Source organism: Phaethon aethereus (genome assembly GCF_964289735.1).
Source record: "Phaethon aethereus genome assembly, chromosome: 7".
Classification (NCBI taxonomy): domain Eukaryota; kingdom Metazoa; phylum Chordata; class Aves; order Phaethontiformes; family Phaethontidae; genus Phaethon; species Phaethon aethereus.
The window spans coordinates 19,028,537-19,048,523 of NC_138583.1; the positions used below are offsets into that span (position 1 = coordinate 19,028,537).

A 19,987-nucleotide genomic window follows, 5' to 3' on the forward strand; every position below is an offset into this window, starting at 1 on the left:
GATTTTTGTGACCAGCTAGTGGCTAAGCCTCATGCCCAACCAGAGAGTTTCAAATGATGTTTTCTAGTGCCTGGGATTTTCAGATTCTCTGTTTGTCCCAGCTTTTTTCCAGTGCTGGAGATAATGTGTACTTCTACACGCATGATTTCCCTTGGCTTTCTGACTTTATTTGCAGTTACATGATGTAAGCAGGAAACACCCTTGGTAAAAGGGAGCATAGGTTTCTTGTGAGCCTATGGGTGTTGCTCTCCAAAGACACCAGAATGACCAGGATGAGGCTTTCCCCATTGAGGAAAGCATATGTGCTTCCTAGGGCAGCTTGAAGTGACATTTGGCTGGACCAGCATCCCAGATGCATCTCTGGGCTGCTCCATGGACAGGCACGTGCCCTGCAGTCCCGTAGATCAGTCTGTGCAGCATAGATGCGTTTTCAGTGTGCTGCTGAGACTGAATCCCCACACTCTCCTTCCTTCCTTCCTCCTGACCTCTGCTCCATGAGCCCATTCACAAAACTTGACATTTGGTCAGTCTAGAGCTCGATTTTCTTCCACTGTGCTTGTAGGATCAAACACGCAGCCACTTTCTCCCAGCTCTTCCTGAGACAGCATTGATTAAGCTCTTTGCTGTAAGTGGAGAAGCAGGGGGCTGGAAAAAGGGGTGCATGCCCTGTCTTCTCGCCTCCTTCCCTTCATTTCCTCCCTCCAAATATTAAACCTAAATCTTGGCAGCACCATCTATCCACCTGCAGCTGCTGATTTGATGGATAAGAAATAGATATTTAGTGTTTGCATCCACACAGTGGCCGTCCAGATGTAAAGTGGGACAGATTCAAACTGCAGATCCAGGCTGTCTAGAAAGGAATTTGAATCAAGACCAAAGTGTTGTAGCTCAGTCTCCCCTTTGACACTGGGAGATTCCCTGTGAATGACTGGGAAGCACTTTAATAATCTAGTCACAGAAGTCAGTATGGACACATAGGATGATGCTAAGCTTGCCAGGCAACAGAGGTTATTTTTGTTTGGAAGCAGAGCAAATGTGTTCAGATTTCACAAAGTAAGAACAAAAAATTGTCTTTGAGCATATCAGTGAGAGGTGCATAGCTAGTGAAATAAGGATATGGCATTATTTGGACAGGTGTGTCCGGGCAAAGGTCTTTCACTTTTAATAATCCTCCCCGATATTTACATGTGCATATCCAAGCAGGAAAATCCTATTTTGAAGTCAGCACCTTCACCTATAGGATGAATTTTAAATAACTAGTTCCCAAACTTCTATGTGTCCCACTCTCTCCACCAAAACCCCCCACAAACAACCCCCCAAACCAGTGAAATAAAAAATAACAACTCTGCATTCTCATTGCCCCACAATGCCACCACTGGAAATTCAGCCATTTGTTCACATGGTATGTATTCATAGTCTGGCGGGGGTGGGAAAGATTCTCCCTTTATCAAAGGCCCTTGTTTTACACTTTCCTTTTGAAAAGAAGAATGAGCAAAACAAATGCTTTTTATGACTGTGTGTGTTTTTTTCCCCCGTTTTGTTTTGGTTTTGTGTTAAGAATGCTTTAACCACCAGCTGTGGGCTCTCACTAGAGAGTCTAAAATCCCTTAGAGCACCTTGCAAAAATAACAATTTCCTCAAACACTACTGAAAACAGCCCCTCCCAGACTGCATGTATGTTCCCTTTTGCCTCCCATGATCTCTAGATATTTGTGCTATAGCAGATTTATCCCTCTCTCTCTCTCTTTCTCTGTTGTGGTTTTTTTTTTGAAATTTCTTTTCAGTGTTGATGCAAATCCCCTATTGTATTCCCCGCTCTGTTCTAATCCAGTTTCCATATTCTCTGTGATGTCTTTCCTTATCTTCATTTCCTCATTTCCTTCCTCTGCTTTCCATCAGCCTCCAAAAAAGATTTGGGATTATACTCCTGGAGATTGCTCTATCCTTACTAGAGAGGATAGAAAGGTAATTGTGTCTTGCGTACATTGTACTACAGCATCTAGTGTGTATGTATGTGTGTATGTGATTTTCTTTTTTCTTTTTGTAGCATTGCTTGGGGTTTGTGTGCTTGTGAGTGATTTTTTTTTAATTGGGCTTGAGCTCATTAGCCTAACAATTGAGTAGCTAGTAAATTGATTTAATAAACAATTCTTGAAGCATAATCAGCCATAAATTGGAGTGGTGGTTTTGCTATCTTGACTTGCAATGATAATTATACTAACAGCATATTGCATATTGTTACAGTATCTTTTTTTTTTTTTACAGGTGTGTTTTATAACTTTATGGTTTGTAGAATTAGATTCTAGCAGGCCTGTGCATCTCTTAATTTTGAATGTTAAATGCCTAAAACTATTTCCTCTGTAATGATTGAAACATGATTAATTACTAGTGAGTTTCTGTGTATTGTCCATACCATCTTTGTCTTTTTTCAATTAAAAAGGCTCGCTTTTTTTTTTCAAAATTAACATTCCTTTGATTTCCCCTAACCCTAAGCATTATTTTCCCATTCTTCTTCTCCTTCTTTAACCAGACTGATCTAGAAAAAGACCTCTACCTCTACCAGACTGAGTTAGAGGCAGATTTAGAAAAAATGGAGAAGCTTTATAAAGCGCCACATAAAAAGCCACAGAAGGTATTTCCTATTCTTTTCATGCTGCCAATCCCTGTTTCCAAACTCTCTGCTCTAATCTATTCACTGCTGGATGATTATTAAATGAGGTTGGGATAAATAATGGTTCTGACTGTTCTGACTGCATGGCTTGCTGTGTTGCTGTCAGAAATAATAGAACATGATGCTGAGAATCCGGCTTGAAATCCATTTCAGATACAGTGATTTCCTCTCTCCCCCATTCCCTTCCAGCTGCCCCCCACCCCCACCCTGTCCCCCTTTAGGGTTTTGAGTTCGGTGTCTGCAAAAAAACCCTCTCTATTTTTCACATGAATAGGCAGCAGCAATCAGCTTAAAATTCTTGGTTGGCGTCACGTCATCATCTCATGCCTTTCAAGCGTGTTGCCATCTACCCTCCCTTCATACAAGCCCTCCTCTCTGCTAGGAGCTCACGCCTACCCAAGATTTGGATATTCCCAAGAGATTTTACATGTTTTTCCTTATGCTGCACCTTGCCATGGCCTTCTAGGGCAGGTCAGCTGCTGCTGCTATTTCGAGGGTCTGCAGGACCCAAACCATGAAATGATAGATTAATTTGGTAACACGCCATTTTTTCTATTTTTCTGTTGTTGATTTTTTTTGAACCTGCGGCATTTCACCAGGATTTGAAAAAGCTCCTTTTTTCTGAAACCCAAGATTTGCTTTTTCTTCCTACGTAGGAATTCTCAAATAGATGAGGGGACACCAAATAGAGCATTTCTTCTAAAATTGCCTTCAATTTTTACAATAACGTGCCTAGGAAGTGTTAGATGGATTTAAAGCAAGCGGATAAGAACTGGCTTTTGCTATTGAACCTGTGCAGCTGGCATTGCTTCTCTTAAGTAAGAAAACTGAACTGAAACATTGCTTTTCTTGTTAGTGCTTTGATATTTATTTGAATGCTAAGGAATGTATTGTGCTGCAGAAATGTAATATACCTTTAAAGCAAAGGCGGGCAGTGACTGGTTGGGGGAAAAGCTTGGGGAAATAATTATCAGCATGTGTCTCCTGGTCATGGCCCAGCTGGTTATCTCTTCTTGCTTTTGGCTTTATTCACAATGACTCATTTGAAGACAAAAGAATAGGCGCTGCGAAAAGGCATCAGCTGTGCTAAAAACCTGTCACTGCCCTGAAGGAGCTCAGGAAAATTGTTGCTTTTCTGCAAAGATATTGACAGCTTAAATTGCATTTAGACTTAAACCTCAGTGTCTCCTAAAGGCTAATATTCAAGCAATAGGTGGAAATTACTTAAGCAAGCCTTTTTCTTTCTCTTCACATGTGTGTATCAATGACTCCTTTGTTTGGACTTTTGCAGAATACTGCAGGTGTTACTCCTCTGGAAACTTCGACAGATCATTCTTCGTAGTAAGTTTTCCAGTTTCTTTTTGATGTCTCTTTTACAATCTGAGGGCATGTAGGAGAGGGTTTAGGGTGATGGAAATGGGTTGGCTTTATTTTTTGGTGATGGATATAGCCAAAAGGATCTACCATGAGAATTATACAAGTGCTTTAGATGAGTCCAGGTACAATATCTGCTTTTTGTTCTTGAATTAATTTTGAAGTGATTGCATTGTCTAGATAAGAATTGCTGATTATGCCAGGCAGTGACTTTAAAAAAAACCAAAAACCCCAGACCTTTAACTCCATCTTGATGAAGTTTGCAAATTGACTGTAACTTCATGCAAGTAACTTTATTGTGTGGAATAAACAAAGTTTGTTTCTGTGAGATACGTATGGTAAATTTTCTCCTGTTAGATACTCCCAGTTATGCACACCAGATCAAAAGGATGCTGTTGATGGTAGGCAGTAATTTTCCAGCTTCCAGGAAGGGGACAGTGGTGGCAGTAACGGTATTTCTCAAAGATCTAATGTGGCACTACTTTTCCAGAGGAATATGTAATAAACAGTATACTCTGTCTAAATGAGTTGTACATGCAGCTGGTTTGTTTTAAAAGAGGAACAACAACAACAACAACAAAAAATCCAGAGCAAGATGCTGAACTGTGCTGAGCTACTTAAGTCGTACTGAGTTACTTGAGCTGTGGAGCCAGCTCCTACCGTGAACCTGCTGCTCCTTGTAATTGGACTGAATGCTTAACATTGTCTGTAGGCACAGTGATCCCCTCTGTGTGGACGGTTTGTTAGGAAAGGCGTGTTCTTTTCCAGACACCCATTAACATCACATGTGTTCACTGCCCCTCTGGGGCTGCCTTAGAGGTCTCCTGTACTTCTTTTAACTCAGTTCCCTTCTATCTGTGTTCATTCTGCTGGGAAGCTTGCATACTGCTACATTTTGTTGGTTGCTGCTATGACTGTTTAGGGGTTTTTTTGGTAGGGAGAGAGCAATAAAATAAATTGAAATCTCAGAGATTAGCATAAAAGAATAGTTTATATTTGCCAAAGACTGGTAAGGTTTCTGTCCACAGCAGCACTGCGTGCCTTTTTCTGACACCTCCCAAAAGCATGCAGGAGTGCCAGTATCTGAGCCAGGGAGGGGAAACAACCTGGGTAGGCTGGGAATGGGACACAGCAGCGAGGCCCAGTGGAGTCGCACATTCTTCTCTGCCCTGCCTTTAGAGAGCCAAGGAGAAAAGATATCTGGAGTTTATTGTCTTTTTTGCGGTGTTGCTTTTCCCCCTGTTCACCTGATTCTGATCTCGCAGACTGCCTTGGCCCCCACAGTACTGCTTGCTGGCCCTAATGAGGGAGCAACTGATAAAGGGACTCTGTGAAATGCCTCCTCTCTCTCCCCCAGGTGTATTCCCAAAGGAGGATCATTTTAACCCTTTGCTTTTTAACAACTAGGCTAAAATGCTTTTATCTCCCAGGTGAGGAACCTCAGGGCGGTCATTACTCCCTGCAACAACTGGCAGGGCTTCTTCGGGAATCTGGTGGAGAGAGGCAGTGGGATAACACCCATGAGATGACAACAGCTCTGTAGCTATGGGTCTGTTTGAGCATTGCCTAGGTTGAAAAAGTGACAGTATTCCCTTTCTCTTTCATGGTGCTTTTCATGAGCTTTTACTCCAGAAAGTAATTTATGGGACCGCCTATGACCTGGTTTTCCTTGTCCAGAAACTAAAATCTTCTTTGTGATCCAGACATTGTGTAATTCCACCTCCATAGCCATTCCTTAGATGTGTTTGAAAGCTTTCTCTTTACCCCATAAGTACACCATCTATCCAAAGTAAACAGATGCATATACAAATTTATCCATAACAATCAGGCATAACCACAAGCATTTCCACACTCACATAAATTTGAATCATTCCTGGACATCAGGATGTAAACCAGCTTTCAAAACGTTTCCATGAATTGGCAAATGCCCTATTTTTTTATGTTTTCAAACTTTCCAGCAGTCATGCGTTGGCCCAAGAACAGCTTTGTGTGAGATGGGATCTTACTCTGAAGAGACTGGTTGAGCACAGGAACTGGTATCAGATGAGCTTAGCTTTTAGGAAAACATTGGCTGCGTAATTGCTCAGCAAGTCTTTTTTACCTGGAAAGGGCATTTATACCATGGCATTGTCAGTTATTTTTTTAGAGAGAAAGCAGTGAAATCTAGAAATCAGATGTGGGGGCAAACTTGTTCTTAGATTCATGACTGAGGAAAGGTATTTGTAACAAATATCCAGTCTTTAAAGACCTAAGAAATTAAAACTGTACACATTTTAACAGCATTTTGTTTACATATCTGCATGGTAGACCTAAAATCCACGATTTTTTATTCCCTGTAGCGGAAGCCTGAGGCAAAGCTGAGCAGAACTGTGGACATCTGGAATTTCTTTGGCATTTAAAACAGTAGTGTCTATAGCCCCCTACTATTGCTTCTCTGCATGATCCCTCACTGATGGTCTTGATAAATTGCTCTGAGTGCCTTGAACTATAGTGTTAACTGGGAGGCTGAACAGGCTGAGATGAACTCCTGAGCAGCTGTGCTTTTTAACCAGGGGACAGGCATGGCTAGGAGAGAAGACAACTGTGCTACTTCCAGCCAGCCACTGAATTTCTTTGTGTCTGCAAAGAAATCATGCATCTGGTCTGTCACTCTGTTGTCTCATCTTCTAAAATAAAGGAGGAGTGCTTTCCTTCCACCTGTTTTCTGGGGGACTGAGCGGGGACCGTTCCCTCAGGTGGAGAATGCTATGGTAGTGCCAAACCTAGAACATTATCACAATATATTCATAATCTCTTCATTCAGCACCAGTTCTTTATACACAGTCTATTCTGAGTTCACAAGTGTGGTTTTGTCTTACTTTGCGTGAAGCTCACAGCCAACAGAAGTGACCCACTAGTGTGTCTCCTCCTTTTTTGTGTTTTCCAGCTCTACATATTCACCCAACTACCATGCAGTGAAGAGGGAGTCAGAACCAGCACTGGGGGACCCTGCTGGCTTGGAGAATGAAAGGCAGATTTACAAGAGTGTGCTGGAAGGTGGAGATATCCCATTCCAGGGGCTGAGTGGTCTCAAGCGACCTTCTAGCTCTGCTTCCACAAAAGGTAGGTGGTCAGGGAACTAACCTCTTCTCCATTCTGCAAAGAGTGTCAAAAGCCAGGTGATACGGGGCAAACTGCTGCAGGATTTAGAGTCATATTCAAGCCAGTTGAGGTTTCCTCTGTCCTTTCTCTTTGCCATCCCCAGTTTTCCCTCCTTTTTTCTGTCAGTCCACACTGGCCAATATTTTTCATGACCCCTTTATCTGATCCAGGTTCCTCTTCCCAACAGGGACCAGCTCCCCTCATCCAGCACCTGAGCTACACCCCACACCCCATATTCTTCCTCAAGGCTGCTTAGGCTGTCCTTGCTATCCATCTGCTCCCACTGCCTTGCCATGCTAGAGCCCTTCCCTGCCTTTTCTGCTCTTCTGCTGCAGTATCTCAGCAGGCTACACCATGTCTGCTGACCTGGCTACCCTAGTGTAGCTGGTGCCTTGTGCTCCACAACCTCCTGCCTGCAAGGGGTATGCAGAGAATGCATGGGACACTCTGAACCAGCAATGCCCTGCAGGCTCTGAGAAGAGTAAGGCAGCAGAGAGCGGTGCATCTCCTCCACTTTCCTCCCCGCATCGTAGACTCTCTAGCAGATTAGGACAAGGAAGAGCCTGACTCCCATCAGGGAGTCGTATTGGGGAATGTATCTCTGAGCCAACTTCAACCTTAAAATGGCTTGAGATGGTGAGAGGACTGGGGAAGGAATGCATTGGGTTTCTGAACTGCTCTCCCTAAAAATAGTTCTTTGCACCAAAAAGGTCTCTCTCTGTCTCTGTCTTCCAGCTGTTTTTCAGCATTATGTCAGGCCTGTGGGGCAGGGAGTCAGACTGGATCTGAACAAAAAAGTCTGTTCAAACAGTTATTGTTCCCCAAACTGCAATTGAACCTGAATGGTTATTTTGACATTTGAGTTTGAACTCAAATCAGAAACAGACCTAAAAACTACAGTCTAAGCTGAACCCAGACTGGATCTGACTTCTAAAAAAAAAAAGTCCTGATGTGACTCCTTGATTTTTAAAGCAAACATCGCCAACCACGTTGTCTGAAAAACACTCAGCTTATTCCTAGTACGGGGAATCTCTAAGGAGGCAGCTTTTGGGCAAGGCCAGCTGGTGTGGCCTGCTTGTGCTAGCACAGTCAGCCGCCAATTGCCTTCTCCATCCCAGGAATAAATTGTTTGGCAAACACTGTGGTGAGACCATAGTAGGTGTGATTACAGGCTTGGTTTTAAGCCATTTTTGCAATGTTAGTGCCTCTGCATTCTTGCTGACACCCTGATCCTGCCCAGAGTTCAGCTGCCCTTTTCCATGGTGCCGCAGCTTCCCTGGAAGCTGACAATGCTTAGCACTTTTTAGGAGGGTACCTTCAAAGTGCTCCAGATCTGCTTCTGGCCAAGCCTCTCATTTTAGAGATGTTAGCAGCACTTCACCTACACCTGTAAGCGTGACTTGTTGTGCAGTTTCTTCTTGCTTTTCTTTATGTTTTGGAACTTTGTTTCTTTAAAGTGCATTTTATGAAATCCAAGCATGTTCTTTCTCCTTTCTCAATAGCTTTCTAGCACCTAAGCTAACAGGTTGTATTTATTTTATTCTGCATGCTTACCAGTGGATCGTAAAGGTGGGAATGCTCATATGACTGCACCCTCTTCAGTTAATAGCCGAACCTTTAACGCTAGTCATACCGGTATGTTAGGTCACGCATGTAAACATAAGAAGCCCTTATCAGCTGCAAAAGCCTGCATTACTGAAATCCTCCCTTCTAAATTCAAACCCAAACTAGCAGCTCCAGCTGCTCTTGTGCAGGACAAGAAGGGTATCTTGCTGTCTCACGAGAAAGCTCAAAGCTGCGAAAACCTTCGTAGCTCCATTGCCTTGTTCAATAATAAAAAAGCTTTCATGGTAGACATAGGGGAAAGCATAGAAAACATGTTGATGAAGTCAAAGCAGGAGTATGCCATCAAATCCGGCAGTACCGTGAGCCTGCAGGAGTATGGCATCAACTCTAGGAAAGGGTACCTGTTCCCTGCCTCCAGGAAGAGTGGGATGGAGTTTACAATGCTGTATAAAGACATGCACCAGATCAATCGGTCCAGGATCCATTTGGGCACAGTGTCCTCCTGCAGTGTGAGGAATATTGCATCTCAGTTTGAGAATGAAGCAAAGGACAGGATGGAACCCAGCCTTAGTCGAGAGGATTCAGAGCAGATCCCCAAACACACGGTTTCCTCCCGTGTCAGTGCCTTTGAGCAGCTGATCCAGAGATCCCGATCAATGCCCTCGCTTGACTTTTCCACTGGACAAAACAAATTTGCCACTTCTCTCCAGTCTAAAACTAGTCTGAGTGCTGCCTACTCTGCAGAGTTTCTTCTGGATTTGCCAAAAGCATACCAAGAAGAGAAGGATGCCGCCAACTTGGCAGATAAATCCTCCCACTCCTGTAGCAACGTGGAGGACACTGCTTCAGATGTCAGTGACGCCATCCCTATGGACACACTTTCAGCTTGCACAGATGAGACAGATCTCCTCTCAAATGCATCCAATGACAGCGGCGGCAGCAGCAGCAACCTCAGTGGGCCTCAGAAGCATAAAATCAACAGATGCAAAGGCGCATGCCCAGCTTCCTACACCAGGTTCACTACCATCCGAAGACATGAGCAGCAGCAGGCCTCCAGGAACCCTGATTCCAAAGGGGATGTCTATGGGGACAGACACATGCTCCCCAGAAATGTCTACTTAATGAGCCCGCTCCCCTTCCGATTGAAAAAGCCCTTCCAACACAAATCCTGCGGAACTCCGCCCCCAGACTGCCTGGGAAGCCTGGCAGTGCCCAGCCCTGAGAACCCAGATGACCCCATGCAGCTGCAGGGGAGCCTAGGAGACAAGAGTCACCACTCCCAGCACCAACTGTGCTCCAGAAGCAGGCCTCTAGCCCCCAGGCGCCTGTCTTCCTTTGACATTGTGGAGAGGCTTAGCTACTTCCCCACCATGGGGGAAGCTAGCCAAGATAGCTTCATGGGCCGGGCTGACACTCCTGACTCCTTAAACAATGGGAACCCTGTTCCATATGCCCTCTGTCACAGCCTGGACACAAACAACAACCCACAAAGTGAACTTGGGACGTACCTAGGAGGTGGCTTTTTGTGTTCTTTACCAGTGTCCATCTGTCTTCTTGCTTTTCTTTCTCCTTCCCTTTTTCTTCCACAACCCTTGCATTTTTACTCCCCACCTTTGCATCCCCTGACTCTCTCTGTTCTTCCCCCTAGTGTGTCTAATGTCCTTTGCGTGTCTTGCTGAGCATTTTTGTTCAGAACTTGTTAACAGCTGCACTTATGAGAAACAATTTCCGCTGCCTTTTCAATCACATCGGGTTCAGTTTGTCTCTCAAGCAACTGCGGGGATACAAGAATCTCAATATGAGATATTTCTAGTCCTATATCATTTGCACACATGGGAATATAAAACAAACCCAGATGATTTGCTTTAAGGAGCAGTTTCTCAAGGTCTAGTTGTGTGTATGTGTGTGTGCGCGCGCACGTGTGTTAAACTTTTCTCAACAGTAAAATGCCAAATCATACTTTGATGGCAGCAAATCTTTTCTTCACAAAATCCTTCTATGTCTTTTCTCTTTCCCTATTGTTATTTTTGCCCTGTTTTTGGATCTTTGTTTACAAGTACAGCCCAAAAGGGGAAAAAAATGAAAATGGATAAATGACCAACATCTGATTGGCAGTTTGGTCAATGGCAATTGAAAATCCTTACTGTCATAATGGAAACAAATTGTTGAAGAGCATCTATTCTTTTCCTTTCTGGTTATGTTAGATAAATCCATCTGTATTTTAACTTCCTTATGTTGTTTCGAAGTAGATTCAGAATCACCAAGGCATTTTACACCAGTTGATTACATGGAAACTCCAGAAGAAATTATCCGTAGACGGCATGATGATAAAGAGGTAATGTCCTCCTTTATGGCCTAATAATGGTTGTAACAGGTCCACATATAAGGCTGAATGCTGTATTTCTTCTATAAGGACAGTTTGTATGTCCATGGCTATGTATATTGCAAGTTAGAGCAACAAGCGGGAACTATTATGTTTTAATTTTAATACTATCTCTGCCACTGATGTAATGTATACTTTGTAGTCCAGGTTAGCTTTTGTTTAAAATGGACCTGAGAGTTCTTATCAATTGTATGAAATTATATATGGGGGCTTTAAAGAATGTAAAAAGGTTGGAGATGTATATGAGATGTGGTACAACACCCCAGTACTTGCAGATAAGGATGAAATGGTTATTCTATAAGTGAGTTAAGATTTTATTGTTCTCCAAGCAAGCCACTTGAGTTGGTATTAATCAGACTGGTGAGAACAGTATTTTTCTTGTGGGTGTCCTCAGGTTTTGAACAGCGAATGTAAGATATTTTAAACTATCATTAAGTGTGAAGTTTCGCTGCAGTGCAAACTAGAATTCTTTATGATGTCTCAAGTTGTTGATGACAGAATGTAGCAGTTGTTTTCGAAATGGCTGGGCAACACTGGGACAAGCCAAAATAGTAGGAAAGCCACATAAAATTTTCAACACTGATTGTATTCAAGCTGAGTTAAAGACAACATAAAGTGAATGCTTTCCAGGAAGCTGTTAATTTTCACTGCCTGAGGGAAAAAAAAATATTCTATTTTTAGTGTTGACTTTCTGAGTTAAAATAATGTTTATGTGTGCTTTGAAATATGGTGAAACCTGCTCTTAATTCCTATGTGAAAAATATATTTTTGCTGTCTTCTCCTGTGAAACAGTTAGTAATCCTCCCACTTCCAAAACCCAGCATGAAAACTTGTGTAAGAGCAAAACTCTCATTCACTAAAACCTACTGGCTTCAAATGAGTTAGCACAGAGCTGAACTCTTCAGCCTGTAGTCAGTCCCAAAAGGTGGAAGAATCCTTCTGCCCAAGTACTCAAGAATGCACATTTCTATTAGTGTGCCAGAGGCTTCAGAAGTCCAAAATAATTCCAAAATGGGGTTTATTTATTTTATAAAGTGTATTACATGAGCCCAAAGGAAGCATGGGAGAACCTGATACCTGAAGGTGGTTAGGCACTCTCCCAAGCTCCTTGCAAAGCTCAGGGGAGTTTGGTGCCTCAGAACTTACCTGTGGAGCTGATTCAGGTCTCTTGGAAGTCAATGAGAGAAACTCCTTGTTGGAAGGGGCTTTGGGTCAGCCCTCCGCATTATCGGCAATCTTCTTAGAAGCTCCCAGGACCTGACCAAAACTTAGAAAAACTCCTCATTGACTTCCATCAGCTTTGGATCAGATCCTCTGTATGAGCTGGATTTCAGTTATGCCATAATGGTGATGTACTTTCTGTGCTTGCAAAACGGAAGGGTATCGTGTAGTTAGTAGGATCAGTATTTTATGTTGAAATGTAAAATCCTAGCTATTTGCTGGGACCTCAGAAATTTTATTTAAGTCACATATATGGCAGCTTTTGAAATGCCCTTAACTGGATGATTTACTGCCCATTTTATGCAATTTTATGGCAGAAACTTTTAGAGGACCAGAGACGGCTTAAACGTGAGCAAGAAGAAGCTGATATTGCAGCTAGAAGGCACACAGGGGTTATTCCAACGCACCATCAGTTTATCACTAATGAGCGATTTGGGGACCTCCTAAATATAGACGATACAGCAAAGAGGAAATCTGGGTCAGAGGTCTGTTTTAGTTACCTCAGTCTGCTGCTTGACCCAAAGCAATATTTGCCTCTCACAATGTTGTGCTTTAGGCCGACATTGTGCTCTTCAGAGAATGTCGTTTGTTTTTTTTCCACCTTCCCCTTTCCCATTCTGGCTTCATTTAGATCTGCTTTGACTCTTGTGCCTGGTAAATTAATTGATATCTCTATACCAAGCTGCATATGTTAAAGCATGCCTGCTGAGAATTGCTGGTGCACACCTGTGATGCATGCCTTTAAATATCAGCTACTTTTAGTGAATCAAAGGCATTCTACATCTTCTGCATCATATTGCTACATTGTCTTCTTGTCTGTGCCTTACCCTTAGAAATTTCATGTCTTGTTGATCCTGGCCATGTGACTCTCTCATAGTTGAGTTTTTTAGAAACAGATTGTTTCTTCTCCTCTTGAAAGATGCTTAATGCCCTTTAGAAACAATTGGACAAAGTCTCAGCATGTTCACTGCCTACGACCTGGTCGGTCTTTCTGAAAGAGGCAAAGAAGGAGGTAAACAGTTTTCCCAGGAGCCCAAGGCACTTTTCCCGAGGGCTGGTTGCTAGTCCAGGTGTCCTGGCCAAATGCCATTTCCTGCCTTAGGGATTGCTGCTGGGGCTCTTAGCAGCCGCTCTGTTTCCCCAGAGGTGCTGCACCGTGACACTGGGTGAGATGGCCACCACATGGACGGAGTAGGTTTGTCTGCCCTCTGTTTATGGAGTTTCAGATGCTCTGGTGTCACATGGATGTGACTAATTATTTTATGTTTTAGTACTGAAATGACTTTAAAATTGTCTAAATATTTTGTGGCCATTAGAAAATCAGCCAAGTAAATAAAGTGTTAAAGCCTAGGCCTGCTGTCAATGTCCTCTTTGGCTTTATAGCCACTAAATACATTTTTTTAGACATGTACTCAATTTATTCATATTTCCTCCTCACCTTTGTCTCTTTCCTACCAATTTATACAGTGCACTTGGGTCACATTGCAGGATTCAGCAGGGCCAGGTAATAATATGAACCACATCAAAAAAATCCTACTGTTTTTTTCCCAGCTAGTAAATTTTGCTTTTCCATTCACATGTTAAGGGAAATTTGGTCTTGGAGCCCCAGTAACTGTAGTTACTGAAGCATCTTTCATTCAACAGGGTTTGTCACATTTCAAAGTTTACTGCTGTTAAATCCATTTCCTGTAGAGCCTTTAATTACTGTTACACCAGAACTTGTCACTTTTTGCCCTGGTGGGAAAGACCCATCCAGCATATTTGGACTGTAGTGTCAGTTGCGTACAAGCTTGTAGCAGAATACCTGCTTTCAATTTCCTCCCCAGACTAATGTTAGCTATAGAAGGGTTTGGGTGCTTTTTCTCAGAAATGGGTTGAAAACCTAATTTTTTTTTTTTAACGTGTTGATTTTTTTGATCTCTAGATGAGACCTGCTAGAGCCAAGTTTGACTTTAAAGCACAGACGCTGAAGTGAGTACAGTTTGTTACTACTGCCTTGAGTGTTCTTCCTCTGCCTTATCCCCTAGAATGCAGCACTTAGGAAGTGTTGTGCAATTGGATTCATGTTTTGGGAGTGCCTTTCCAGCAACTCAGAGCAAGGTGTACGTAGTAAAGCAGGAAAAATCAGTATGAATCTTGCAGATTGTAACCTGTAAAGGACCTTTAAGAAAGGTGCATCTGTATCCTATGTGATTTTTGGAGAAAACCCACCTTCTTTACTGGAACAAGTGAGCATTCTGCTCTGAGGATGGATGGACCCATGGGAGAGTGCTCTTGCTGATGTTCCTCTTCCCGCCTTGTAAGCAAGACGGCTGGATGAGACCTTTCTGTCGCTGCCTTTGCTGGAGACAGAAAGGATTCCTCACTGTAACATCCCTGGTTGTGCTCCAATTTAGGAGCTGGAAGAACTGTGTTAGTCAGTAGCTCACTGTGTAAATCTGCCATACAGATGGTCAGAAGAACATAGATATGCAGAACAGCAGCATCCTTTTTACTGTGCTAAGCATAGCCCAAAGTCAGCAAGGGACTTAAACAGATGCCTAGCTTTAAGGATGTAGGTGGGCCCTTGACTCAGGGTTTTCCTGATTCAGGACCTATAAGGGTACAGAGTGGTCACTGCTCCCCTGGCACCTGTGGATACACCAGCAGAAGTTTCTGATGGCATTGTCATACCTCCGAGCCCTGTTGTGGTCCCTCGGGTGAATCACACAGCACTAATTCTTTTTGGGGAACGCTGCTGTGAAGAGAAGGCCTGGAAGGCCTTTCCTTCTGCATGAACATGGAGAAATTTTAACATTGCTAGGGAGGGAAGAAAGAAGAACAGAATTCAGTGAAGGACCTGCTGTTTTCCTTCTCAGGTGCTAATGTCCTGGCAATATTTTGTTATATGTTCTGTAGGTGATGATTTGTAATGATTTACACAGCATCTCCCCAGCACCTGTAATAAAACTGAGGCAGATTAAGGGGTAACTGTTGTGTCACTTGAGCAGAGCATACCAGGGTGCCAGACAAAAGTAGAGCAGAGCTTGTGAGAATTGTGTTAGGAAAGGCTGAGTTGGTTGTTTTCCTGTGGGGACCCAAGTAGTAGGTTTATGAGCCTAGTACAAGCTGCTCACAGTGGGAGTTCCTCCACCTGCAGACATTAATAATTTTAGCACTGTAGACTGAAATCCCAATTGTTAGTCCAGTTGAGGCCAGTGGTTGCACAACCACAGGCTGACCAGAAGTGTAATCATTGCAGGATCAACATTGGCGTGTGAGGCGGTTCATCTAATTGGCAAACTAGCTTACATTAAAATCATGTGTCTCTTTAGATGGCACTCATGACATGACCTGTTTCAAAACAGGAATTGAGCACTGCTCACTACATCCAACATGGAAAGCAACGAGTGGCATCTTTTGCTTGAGTTTGACCCCATTTCTGCTGGAGGGTGTATGGTTAGTAGGGCCCTCATAGGCTGGATTTTTTGACAGGATGCCCAAAGAACAAGAGAGTTCCTGCACATCACGATATGAACAGGGTAATTCTCAACATGAAGCTTTCACTTTGGATGGAGCATGATTTGCGTCAACAGGGCTGATGCAGACCTTGGTACCTAGGGATTGCTGGACAGAAAAAGAACATGTCTATTCTCCAGTGAAGTTCTGATGGAGTGCTTGTGTTGTTAACAGGGAGCTTCCTCTGCAAAAAGGAGATATTGTTTACATTTACAAGCAAATTGACCAGAACTGGTATGAAGGTGAACACCATGGCAGAGTTGGCATCTTCCCGCGATCATACATAGAGGTAGCTACTTTCCTTGCAGGTGTTCTCTTTGCCCGCTCCCTTTCTGCCAGTGACCAGTTATGGGCTTTTTGTCTGTGATTTATTTGATTCTGTTTGTTCATTCTAGCTCCTCCCACCAGCTGAGAAAGCTCAGCCCAAAAAGCCATCACCATTGCAAGTATTGGAATATGGAGATGCTGTTGCTAAGTTCAACTTCAATGGGGATACCCAAGTGGAAATGTCCTTCAGAAAGGTAGGACTTTTGTTGTGCTGATGAATTGAATCCAGGCAAATGATGAAGTTTTCTAACACTATGTCGTGGTTTAGCCCCAGCCAGCAACTAAACACCATGCAGCTGCTCGCTCACTTCCCCCTCCCCCAGTGGGACAGGGGAGAGAATTGGGAAAAAACTCGTGAGTTGAGATAGAAACAGTTTAATAGGACAGCAAGAGAGAAGGAAACAATAATGTTAACAACAATAATAATACCGACAAAGGAATGTACAAGAACAAGTGATGCCCGATACAGCAATTGCTCACCACCCAGTGATAGATAGCCCTTCCCCGAGCAGCAATTCCCACCCCCCAGCTAACTCCAGTTTATGTACTGGGCATGACGTTATATGGTAGGGAATATCTCTTTGGCCAGCCTGGGTCAGCTGTCCTGGCTGTGTCCCCTCCCAGCTTCCCGAGCACCCCCAGCCTCCTTGCTAGCAGGCCAGCACGAGAAGCTGGACTGTCCTTGACTACTTAGCAACAGCTCAAAACATCAGCACGTTATCAACAGCTTCTCATCCCAAATCCGAAACATAGCCTCACACTAGCTGCTGTGAAAAAAAACAACTCTATCCTGGCTGAAACCAGGACACACTACTAACTTGCAATTTCCAAATTAAAGCTCCAATAAGACAGCCTCCATATTCTGGAAGAATTCCTTCTCATTCCCCATGTTTTTACTGCATAGTCATTATGTAGTGCATTGCAGTGAGAGTGGTGCTGGTCGGCTGACTCAGGAAGTGCCAACTGCTTTCTTAGGGCTAGCTGAGAAGATAATTTGAGCACAAGTGTTGGTAGTTTGGCCCTGCAAGGCAAATTAGATATTTGGTGACCTGTTTCCAGTCTGATCCTCTCCAGTGGAGATGTACACAATCACATGAGAATGGCAATGCAGAAAAGAAGGAAACTGGGTTCACCTTCCTTCGTACTACACGCCAAATCATTGAGCACAGGCAAGCGAGGTTCTGTGGTATTGGAAGTGACTGGCTAGACCTGACTGCAGAGTGAAGGGATAGGAATGGGTTGTGTAATGGCTGTTCAGAGCAAAGTCAGCCATATTTAGATTAAGTAGCAGCATTTATCCATCTCAGCCATGTTTCTGTGTTGATGCTCAGATTAGATCATCTGTCTTCTCTTTTAATTATACATGAAGGTGGGGCTTGCAGTTTATATTAAGGATCTGGAAGTCACTTCAGTTGTCAGAAAAACAGGAGAGAGCATAGAGAGACCTAGTTTGAACTGCAGACTTGTGCATACTCCCTGTACACCTCATATCCCTGAGAGTCTCATGGTCAGCCTGAAACTGCTGTTTGCCATTTTTTAAACTGGATTTAGCAAATAGGGTCTTGAAAATGTGAGCATAACTGAGTGAGCATAACTGAATCTGCAGACAGCCCAAGTCAGCACGAGAAATTCTGCATTTCTTCCTTCTCTGAACAGAAAAATATCATTCCCACCCTGAGGTTAGGGTTAGGACCCCATAACTGGGAAATAGAGGAGGCTGAGGGCCGCCAATTGTTTTAAGTCATCTGCAGCAAGATTAAAAATGTAATCTGCTTTGGAATGATGAAATATGTTGAAGTCAGGACTACATTACTATTCCTTCCCATAGGGTGAAAGGATCACGTTGATTCGACGAGTGGATGAGAACTGGTATGAAGGAAAAATCTCTGGCACCAATCGCCAAGGCATCTTCCCCGTCACTTACGTAGAGGTGCTCAAACGGCCAGTGGTCAAGAATGCCATTGACTATCCTGACCCACCAATGTCCCTGTCCCCTAACCGCAGCATGACAGCTTCACCACAGGTATTTGGACTAGATGCAGCCAGTTACAGCATCTTGCAGAACAGAGGGATGTTGCCATTGCTGTGCAAGAAGCAAGTAGCTGAAAAAAGCTGTAGCTGAGACTAGTGTTTTGAGCAGTAGAAGCCCTGTGCTCCCTGCAGTATGCTGCAACTGCAGGAAAAGGTGATGTTTCATTTACCAGAAAGGTTAATGAACGGGTCATTTGGGGATTTGGAGACTCAGCTTTTCATCTCTGATCTGTAGCTTGAATTCAGACCAGGTTGAAAAGGCTACAGTTCACAGCCATCTGAATAAATTTCATTGCCAGAGATGGAATGAATTGATGATCCAGCTCTTCCTGAGTGTGTGTTTACACTTTACAGACCTCCATTGTGATGAGTGAATTTTTTATTATGACGATTACAAGGGTGTCACAGACTGTTATAGTCTGTAGGAGTCATTATGTTGATCCCAGTCAGCTTGAATCAAGCTGTATGCTTACTCTTAAATGTACCAGGTCACAACCAAGGTTTTGGGAGATGCGGTCAGGAGAGCAGCCTGTATTATTTGAAATTGGTGCTAAATGAACTTGGGTTTTGAGAGCAGGCCAGTCTGGGATCTTTTGTGAGTATCAGATTCACTATACAGAACCATACTGCAGTTCAAACCAGAAATCAAAATGGCAGCAGGTAATTGTATGGGGATCCCAGAATGTTTACCATCGAAAACATATCGGGGGGGCAGTGAGTCTCTAAATCCCTTTGGTTTGCTCTCATTCTGCAATTGCTCATGCTTGAGGGTCAGCATACGTGTCTGGGTCATGGCCATGAGGTTCTGGTGCATCCCCCTCTCACCAGCAGGACCAAAGCAAGGTCATTCTGAGGTCAAGGCTGCAAGGAACAAAAATGGAGAATTGGAATTGGGAGGAAAGGATATACAGTACAGGACAGATGGGAAAGGCTGCTATGGCTCTTCCCTAAAAGGAGTGTTTTTATTCTTAGCCACTGTCTAAAGAGGAAAGACTTGTTTGTTTGGGGTTCCCTGTCAAAGTGGATCTCAGCTGAGCTTTTCTGTTTGAGGTTGGCAGTCTCTCCACAGCTGTGGCCTGTCTGCTACCAGCTCTCTGCAAGCTTCTCCCTTTGATGGAAGGGATTGTATCCACCCTTTTTTGGCTTCCTTTGCTATTCTTTTGATTCATCCTCTAGTAAATCAATTCTCTCCCTTACTTTTTTGCCTAACTTGGCAGAGGACTGAGAAGTGCTCTGATCAGTGCTAATGTAGCTGACCTCACTGACATTGCTGGTGGTAATAGCTAAGGGCAGAACTTGATTGTGTGTTCTGCCTTTATAAACGTAGGACCTGCTTTAATCACCTAAAGACCAAATAGCCACAGTTGGTGCTTTTGATTCCTTTCTCCTCCACAGCTCCAGCAATGCAAGTTTCTAGAGGAGCAGGCATTGCTCATGCTAGAGTTGGATAAAGTCAGAATTCATTGCAGCGGTGAATTCTGACTGAGTCAATAGTTTGAGTTGATGGGGCCCCAGCTATTACTGCCAGGCCAGTCAAATGTTGCACGCTGCTGTCATGGATGGTGGCTTCAACTGCTCCCTGAGGGACTTAGGGCATATGGTATGAAGTGTAAGGTCTTCCGCAAGGCATTTTGTGTCTGAGATCCTGGCAAAAGCTGGAGAAGGGTATTAGCTGCACAGATACAGACTGGACTCCATGGTTGGAGTAGCTGTGGACTGCATGTTCTCCTACATGGTGCATCTGTCTGTGGAAAACTTATGCACCATGCTTGGTC

General features: G+C 43.5%; 1 protein-coding gene across 1 annotated transcript in view; it reads left to right on the forward strand.

Moving 5' to 3' along the window:
• Window positions 1-19,987, forward strand: part of SORBS1 (sorbin and SH3 domain containing 1) — a gene marked incomplete at both ends in the record, with an annotated part of 77,746 nt that overhangs the window by 46,727 nt on the left and 11,032 nt on the right. The window contains 12 exons of the mRNA XM_082002378.1: window positions 1,388-1,402; window positions 1,900-1,965; window positions 2,531-2,632; window positions 3,963-4,012; window positions 6,972-7,147; window positions 8,744-10,267; window positions 11,002-11,087; window positions 12,674-12,841; window positions 14,281-14,327; window positions 16,029-16,143; window positions 16,250-16,375; window positions 18,010-18,204. Of these exons, the coding sequence (XP_081858504.1) occupies window positions 1,388-1,402; window positions 1,900-1,965; window positions 2,531-2,632; window positions 3,963-4,012; window positions 6,972-7,147; window positions 8,744-10,267; window positions 11,002-11,087; window positions 12,674-12,841; window positions 14,281-14,327; window positions 16,029-16,143; window positions 16,250-16,375; window positions 18,010-18,204 (2,670 nt within the window). The remainder of the gene's footprint in view (window positions 1-1,387; window positions 1,403-1,899; window positions 1,966-2,530; window positions 2,633-3,962; window positions 4,013-6,971; window positions 7,148-8,743; window positions 10,268-11,001; window positions 11,088-12,673; window positions 12,842-14,280; window positions 14,328-16,028; window positions 16,144-16,249; window positions 16,376-18,009; window positions 18,205-19,987) is intronic.